At 35.0% G+C, this 9,802-nt stretch overlaps 1 protein-coding gene across 1 annotated transcript in view; it reads right to left on the minus strand.

Annotated features, from left to right (window-relative positions):
* Positions 1-9,802, minus strand: part of LOC308089515 (protein NLRC3-like) — a 67,476-nt gene that overhangs the window by 55,420 nt on the left and 2,254 nt on the right. The window contains exons 2-5 of the mRNA XM_080434287.1: positions 2,759-2,911; positions 1,480-1,593; positions 1,014-1,121; positions 174-287 (exon numbers count right to left, since the gene is read on the minus strand). Coding sequence (XP_080290413.1) covers positions 174-287; positions 1,014-1,121; positions 1,480-1,593; positions 2,759-2,892 — 470 coding nt within the window. The 5' untranslated portion in view covers positions 2,893-2,911. The remainder of the gene's footprint in view (positions 1-173; positions 288-1,013; positions 1,122-1,479; positions 1,594-2,758; positions 2,912-9,802) is intronic.

Consider the following 9,802-nt stretch of genomic DNA (forward strand, 5'->3'; position numbering starts at 1 on the left):
AACTGTAGAAGATAGTACTACAAATACAGTACAATATCAGTTGCACAGATAAATATGTAATAGTTTATTGCGTACATAGATAGATAGATAGATAGGTAGATAGGTAGATAGATAGATAGATAGATAGATAGATAGATAGATAGATAGATAGATAGATAGATAGATTCACAAACCTTGAGTCAAAAGGTCCAGGTTCATTACTGAAGTTAAGAGGTTCATATTTAGACAGGTCACTCTTCATAGACACACAGCTGGGTGTTGGAGACTCTGGTCTATGGTAAACACTTCTGGAATCATAAACATACAGTATTTATACAATTATTATCAATGAAAAGGTCAGTTCAAATGATTTACGTTGTGTTGTTGGGGCGTTGACTCTCCGGAACCACATGACACCTTCATGTGTGTTTCAGGTTCAAATCTATTGCTGAGACAATCAAATAAGCTATGACAAACTAACCAGAACAGGAAATGTTTAAGGGAACTACAGTTATGAACAGAGTCTATAAGAAAAGCAGCACAAAATAGTGATCAGACAGACAGACAGACAGACAGACAGACAGACAGACAGACAGACAGACAGACAGACAGACAGACAGACAGACAGACAGACAGACAGACAGACAGACAGACAGACAGACAGACAGACAGACAGACAGACAGACAGACAGACAGATAGATAGATAGATAGATAGATAGATAGATAGATAGATAGAAAGATAGATAGATGACTTTCATGACTTCATTCACAAAATGCACACATAGTAACATCTTGTTTTATAGTTATTCAACATGTACCTTAGCATGACAATTATAGTGTTATAGTGTACAGTGTGTATAGTGTGATGTGTTATAGTGTGTATAGTGTTATAGTGTAAATTGTATAGTGTTATAGTGTGTATATTGTATTGTGTTAAGGAGTGTATATTGTATAGTGTGTATATTGTATAGTGCTATAGTGTGTATATTGTATAGTGTTATAGTGTGTATATCATATAGGAGGATTCACATACTGTGTGTGTGGAGGTCCAGGTCCATCACTGAAGTCAGGAGGTCTTCCTTTAGACAGGTCACTCTTCATAGACACACAGCTGGGTGTTGGAGACTCTGGTCTGTGACTTCTGGAATCATACATATGAATCTACAATTATTGTGTGAATGAAATGTAGTTTCTCATAATTATGTATTGTTATGTCCCATTCTACAAGTATAAGAGGGTAAAGTTATTGGGATTTGTCTCCTCAACATTGCAGCAACCAGAACAACACCAAACAGCTGCAATGAAATAACAATAGAAAAACTGTAGAAAATAGATCTACAAATACAGTACAATAACAGTTGCACATATAAATATGTAATAGTTTGTTGCATAGATAGATAGATAGATAGATAGATAGATAGATAGATAGATAGATAGATAGATAGATAGATAGATAGATAGATAGATAGATAGATAGATAGATAGATAGATTCACAAACCTTGAGTCAGAAGGTCCAGGATCATTACTGAAGTTAATTAGTCCTCCTTTAGACAGGTCACTCTTCATAGACACACAGCTGGGTGTTGGAGACTCTGGTCTATGGTAAACACTTCTGGAATCATAAACATACAGTATTTATACAATTATTATCAATGAAAAGGTCAGTTCAAATGATTTACGTTGTGACTGGTGAGACAATCAAATGGACGGTCGGACAGACATATAGATAGATGGATAGATAGTAAATTTTATAGTGCTATAGTGTGTATATATTATAGTGTTATAGTGTGTATATAGTATAGTGTTATAGTGTGTATATTGTATAGTGTTATAGTGTGTATATTGTATAGTGTTATAGTGTGTATATAGTATAGTGTTATAGTGTGTATATAGTATAGTGTTATAGTGTGTATATAGTATAGTGTTATAGAGTGTATATAGTATAGTGTTATAGAGTGTATATAGTATAGTGTTATAGAGTGTATATAGTATAGTGTTATAGAGTGTATATAGTATAGTGTTATAGAGTGTATATAGTATAGTGTTATAGAGTGTATATAGTATAGTGTTATAGAGTGTATATAGTATAGTGTTATAGAGTGTATATAGTATAGTGTTATAGTGTGTATATAGTATAGTGTTATAGTGTGTATATAGTATAGTGTTATAGAGTGTATATAGTATAGTGTTATAGAGTGTATATTGTATAGTGTTATAGTGTGTATATTGTATAATGTGTATATTGTATAGTTTTGTATACTATACTATATATTGTTATAGTGTGTATTTTGTATAGTGTTGTATTGCATAGTGTGTATATTGTATAGTGTTATAGTGTGTATATTGTATAGTGTTATAGTGTGTATATAGTATAGTGTTATAGTGTGTATATTGTATAGTGTTATAGTGTGTATATAGTATAGTGTTATAGTGTGTATATAGTATAGTGTTATAGTGTGTATATTGTATAGTGTTATAGTGTGTATATTGTATAATGTGTATATTGTATAGTTTTGTATACTATACTATATATTGTTATAGTGTGTATTTTGTATAGTGTTATAGTGTGTATATAGTATAGTGTTATAGTGTGTATATTGTATAGTGTTATAGTGTGTATATTGTATAATGTGTATATTGTATAGTTTTGTATACTATACTATATATTGTTATAGTGTGTATTTTGTATAGTGTTGTATTGCATAGTGTGTATAGTGTTATTGTCTGCCCATTGTATAGTGTTATAGTGTGAATATCATATAGGAGGATTCACATACTTTGTGTGTGGAGGTCCAAGCTCATTACTGAAGTCAGGAGGATGATCTTTAGACACACAGTCTGTTGGAGACTGTGATCTGTGGATGTGATCTTTGTCAGGTCCCTCCTCCTCTCCCTCCACACACTCACTCATCTTTAGGTCTTTATTAAACCTGTCAAGGGTTACAGTTAATGAAATAGATCAGAAAACAGGAACTGCTAGATGCATGTGCACAACTGTGAGCATGTGAGAGTCCTTTACACACTTGTAAGAATTAATACACACTCACTCACTCACTCACTCACTCACTCACTCACTCACTCACTCACTCACTCACGCGTCTGCTCCACACCCGCAAGCGGCCATAAATCTACTGCAAATGCCGACCAAATGGTCGATTTGCGGGACAACGGATCCTATTTACTTCTCATTGCTCAGATCCAGTCTAGAGCCCACCTATTGTCTCGGTTTGCACACATGAGGCACACACTGACCGGATATGCAACCTGCAAAGCCTTTTTTCTGGCCTCTTCTTTGTTCTCATTCGTCACTGAACTGTCAATCTGACAAAATGAATTAATGTCATTCGCTGTGCAGGAGTGGGCGTCTAAAAGTGACCAACCACTGGAACCAATGTTCCTCAAGTTAGGAGGCAGGGGGGTCTAATCATCTTGATTACAGACAGAGGTACGTTAGTTTGTATTTAAGTCTGAAGATCATGGTATCGCAAAAGAAAAAATACAGAACCCATTTTACATCAGAGAACTCAAGGAGTTACCCGTGCCAACCCCTGTGAAAAAGATTGACACTTTTGCTATGTAACAGTGATGAGGTATGTAAATATGTTGTGCAATCTCATGTTAAGCTGGCAGCATTGTTGAAGCTCAGCTAAAACACTTATGTCCTCTTGTAGCTTTGGTTGATTGAATACTTTAATAACAGTTTGCAAAAGAAGCGCTGCAGCTGCTGTTGCCAATTTATTATCTACATCTACATACATAAAAATGTGTGGCAAATGCATTCAACCATGGCCTCGGGAAATTAGAAGATCTACAAGTTCACAAGGGGTGTGAGCTTGCCTTGTAGATCTGCTCATGGCTTTTAATAGCTACACTAATGCCCACATAACTAATACTCCAGGCTGAAAGAGTTTAAAGTGTCTGTCTGATAGATAAAGATCTGTTTAAGTGCTTGTAGATTTGCTAGTTTTTATGATAACCGATTCAGTGTATATTGATCAAATAAGAGATGGAGTGCTACTTGGGAGAGATAGAAAAAGATCTATTTACAGTATGTGCTTGTACTGTAGATGTATATTGTTCAAATAGAGATGCCTATGCAAATGTTTTTTATTATGTACTGAAGCACTGGTTTGTATCAAATCTAAAGTGCAATATAAATAAATTGTATTATTATTAAGAGAGACTGTGATTTATCCAAACAGACACAGGTGCTCTTTGGAGATGGACAAATATAGGTCAAATTTAAGTTCCTCCTTTGTGAAACTTTCATGAAGGTAGAGGCTATATAGAAGCTATTTGGGTTATTATTCAAAAGGTGGGTTATCATTCAGCATCATATGCTAGCTAAAGTTTTCTCTTGCAGTTTAAAGGATCTACACCATGAATTTAGAAAACATATTTAATATCATATTGTTTATGTCCCTCAAACGTTTTTCAAAAGGTTTGAGCCTAAATCAAGCCTCAGATATACTCATTCCAACTAACTTCTCTCTGGCTTATAAAGCACTTTCACCTGCAATACCACATTGTCCTGTTTGGCAAGCTATTGAGCCAGTTTGTATGTATGTTATCTCCTGGTTCTGTGTGGAAAAAGTAAATAATAATATATATATATATATATATATATATATATATATATATTTGTGTGTGTGTGTGTGTGCGCGTGTGCGTGTGCGTGTGTGTGTGTGTGTATATATATATATATTTAGTAAACATAGATCTAAAGCACAGGTAAACATAGATCTATAGCACCAGTAAACATAGATCTATAGCACCAGTAAACATAGATCTATAGCACCATAAACATAGATCTATAGCACCAGTAAACATAGATCTATATCACAGGTAAACATAGATCTATAGCACCAGTAAATATAGATCTATAGCACCGGTAAACATAGATCTATATCACAGGTAAACATAGATCTATAGCACCAGTAAACATAGATCTATAGCACCAGTAAACATAGATCTATAGCACCAGTAAACATAGATCTATATCAGAGGTAAAAATAGATCTATAGCACCGGTAAACATAGATCTATAGCACCGGTAAACATAGATCTATAGCACCAGTAAACATAGATCTATAGCACCATAAACATGGATCTATAGCACCATAAACATAGATCTATAGCACCATAAACATAGATCTATAGCGACAGTAGACATAGATCTATAGCACCAGTAGACATAGATATATAGCACCATAAACATAGATCTATAGCACCATAAACATAGATCTATAGCACCATAAACATAGATCTATAGCACCAGTAGACATAGATCTACAGCACCATAAACATAGATCTATAGCACCATAAACATAGATCTATAGCACCATAAACATAGATCTATAGCACCAGTAGACATAGATCTATAGCACCAGTAGACATAGATCTATAGCACCATAAACATAGATATATAGCACCATAAACATAGATCTATAGCACCATAAACATAGATCTATAGCACCAGTAGACATAGATCTATAGCACCATAAACATAGATCTACAGCACCATAAACATAGATCTATAGCACCATAAACATAGATCTATAGCACCATAAACATAGATCTATAGCACCATAAACATAGATCTATAGCACCATAAACATAGATCTACAGCACCATAAACATAGATCTACAGCACCATAAACATAGATCTATAGCACCATAAACATAGATCTATAGCACCAGTAGACATAGATCTATAGCACCATAAACATAGATCTATAGCACCATAAACATGGATCTATAGCACCATAAACATAGATCTATAGCACCAGTAGACATAGATCTATAGCACCATAAACATAGATCTATAGCACCATAAACATGGATCTATAGCACCATAAACATGGATCTATAGCACCATAAACATAGATCTATAGCGACAGTAGACATAGATCTATAGCACCATAAACAAAGATCTATAGCACCATAAACATAGATCTATAGCACCATAAACATAGATCTATAGCCAGTGTTGGAAAGTAACTAAAGTAATATGTAACTTAAAGTAATATTATTACTTTTTCCCAGTAACTAGTAATGTAACTAATTACTTTCACGTTTTGAGTAATATTATTACCTTTACTTTTTTTCAAAAAGTAACTTATTACTTTTTTTCACGAGCCTTGGTGGTACTCTGGGTTTGAGTGTGTTTATTTGATCCTGTGTTGTTTTTGGTCAATTGATATAATAGTAGACTGGTTGGGATCCAGTTGCTATGCAGGCTGCTTGCTGATCCGGTCTAGAGCGGATACGGAAACGTTGCGCACTTGTCTATGTGTGAATTATCAGCTGCGGAAGGGCGGGCCTTAAAGGATCTACACCATGAATTTAAAAAAAATATTTGATATTTAATATCATATGGTGTATGTCCCTCAAACCTTTTTCAAAAGGTTTGAGCCTAAATCATCACTCAGATATACTCATCCCAAGTCAATTGTCTCTGGCTTATACAGCACTTTCAGCTGCAATACCAAAACGTCCTCTTGGGCAGGGGGGGGGCTACTGAGCAATTCTGTCTGGCCAGCATCAATGCAATGGCAATGCAAGTGATGTCACATGCATTGCCATTCTAAAATGGCCTGTTCAGACACGCCCATTCTGAAAATCTCTGAAATGAGAATGAATGACTGAATGTTAAAAAAAAACCACAAGAGACACTGGGGAGCCCAAAAAATGAAATTCATGGTGTGGCCCCTTTAAACCGGATCAAACAGTGTTGCCATGTCTGCTTATTGATATGTGTTGCTATGGGAGCCTTTTTATTTTTGTATTTTATTAGAATACATTTTTTTAATAAACAACAGAAGTTGTTCATTTAGTCTGTAAGTTATGAATTCATACACAGTAAAAGTCTTAGTGTTAATATAATTGAAATGAGTGTACAAATAGAACCAAATGGACCCGTCATGTGTACAGAACACTTTTCAGAGTTAAATCAACAATGAGGATTTTACAATGTAGGCTGCAGAAAAGAGAAAAAAAACAACTGCTAATGTTGAAAATGCAAAGTCAGACTTTTGGGGAGAAAGGATGCAATTACTGGGGGCGAGAGAAAAAAAGTAACTAAGTAATAAGTAACTAGTTACTTTTGGCAGGGAGTAATAAGTAAAGTAACTACATTACTTTTTAAACAAGTAATATGTAATAAGTAACATATTACTCTGTTGTAGTAACTATTCCAACACTGTCTATAGCGACAGTAGACATATATCTATAGCACCATAAACATAGATCTATAGCACCATAAACAAAGATCTATAGCACCATAAACAAAGATCTATAGCACCATAAACATAGATCTATAGCACCATAAACATGGATCTATAGCACCATAAACATAGATCTATAGCACCATAAACATAGATCTATAGCACCAGTAGACATAGATCTATAGCACCATAAACATAAATCTATAGCACCATAAACAAAGATCTATAGCACCATAAACATAGATCTATAGCACCATAAACATGGATCTATAGCACCATAAACATAGATCTATAGCACCAGTAGACATAGATCTATAGCACCATAAACATAGATCTATAGCACCATAAACATAGATCTATAGCACCAGTAGACATAGATCTATAGCACCAGTAAACATAGATCTATAGCACCATAAACATAGATATATAGCACCGTAAACATAGATCTATAGCACCATAAACATAGATCTATAGCACCAGTAGACATAGATCTATAGCACCAGTAAACATAGATCTATAGCACCATAAACATAGATCTATAGCACCATAAACGTAGATCTATAGCACCAGTAAACATAGATCTATAGCACCAGTAGACATAGATCTATAGCACCATAAACATAGATCTATAGCACCAGTAAACATAGATCTATAGCACCAGTAAACATAGATCTATAGCACCATAAACATAGATCTATAGCACCAGTACACATAGATCTATAGCACCAGTAGACATAGATCTATAGCACCATAAACATATATAGATCTATAGCACCAGTAAACATAGATCTATAGCACCAGTAGATATAGATCTATAGCACCAGTACACATAGATCTCTAGCACCAGTAAACATAGATCTATAGCACCAGTAAACATAGATCTATAGCACCAGTACACATAGATCTCTAGCACCAGTAAACATAGATCTATAGCACCAGTAAACATAGATCTATAGCACCAGTAAACATAGATATATAGCACCAGTAAACATAGATCTATAGCACCGTAAACATAGATATATAGCACCAGTAAAAATAGATCTATAGCACCAGTAAAAATAGATCTATAGCACCAGTAAACATAGATCTATAGCACCAGTAAAAATAGATCTATAGCACCAGTAGACATAGATCTATAGCACCATAAACATAGATCTATAGCACCAGTAAACATAGATCTATAGCACCAGTAAACATAGATCTATAGCACCATAAACATAGATCTATAGCACCAGTACACATAGATCTATAGCACCAGTAGACATAGATCTATAGCACCATAAACATATATAGATCTATAGCACCAGTAAACATAGATCTATAGCACCAGTAGATATAGATCTATAGCACCAGTACACATAGATCTCTAGCACCAGTAAACATAGATCTATAGCACCAGTAAACATAGATCTATAGCACCAGTACACATAGATCTCTAGCACCAGTAAACATAGATCTATAGCACCAGTAAACATAGATCTATAGCACCAGTAAACATAGATATATAGCACCAGTAAACATAGATCTATAGCACCGTAAACATAGATATATAGCACCAGTAAAAATAGATCTATAGCACCAGTAAAAATAGATCTATAGCACCAGTAAACATAGATCTATAGCACCAGTAAAAATAGATCTATAGCACCAGTAAACATAGATCTATAGCACCAGTAAAAATAGATCTATAGCACCAGTAAACATAGATATATAGCACCAGTAAACATAGATCTATAGCACCAGTAAACATAGATCTATAGCACCAGTAAACATAGATCTATAGCACCAGTAAACATAGATCTATAGCACCGGAAAACATAGATCTATAGCACCGGAAAACATAGATCTAGCACCAATAAACCTACAAGAAGTATCACATGACCACATTACCCTTAGGTCACATGACCAGTTGTAAAATTACACTTACTACTTTTTCATATGGGGGTCCCTGATACAATACCTTTTCATATGGGGGTCCCTGGTACAATACCTTTTCATATGGGGGTCCCTGGTACAACTGCTTTTTATATAGGGGTCTGTGGCCAAATACATGTCAGTTTGAGGGTCCTTCACATGAAAATGTGAAAATGTTTTGAATTCACATTATTTTATAATTAAATTATAACTAATGAACTCATGACTTTTCCAGTTCACTAACAGTTATAATTACACACATTTACATGAATGGTTACTCGTTACTTGTGAAATGTGAAAATAGTGAACATCTTCAGAGGATTATAATGATTATTATCATCCAGCGATGTGCTCTCACTCTAACCTCACCTACAGTACATATGACGCGAACCTACTCTGCCTCTGATTGGTTTAGGTGATGATGACATGATGCGAGATGATTGGTTGAAGTATAGTGCCAATCTGAAGCACAGTTTGAGCGGGTCTTTTTTTTAGCTTTCCTGGAGCGACCCTTAAACAAACCACATGACAGTATGAGTAGGCTACAGGAAACTGTCTCAACACACGCACACACACACACACACACACACACACACACACACACACACAATGGTGAGTTGAAGCATGAGCATGAGAGAGACCGAGATGGAGAGAGAGAGGGAGGGAGGGAGGGAGGGAGGGA

The sequence above is a fragment of the Gymnoscopelus braueri genome, assembly GCF_963280865.1.
Source record: "Gymnoscopelus braueri genome assembly, chromosome: 7".
Taxonomy (NCBI): domain Eukaryota; kingdom Metazoa; phylum Chordata; class Actinopteri; order Myctophiformes; family Myctophidae; genus Gymnoscopelus; species Gymnoscopelus braueri.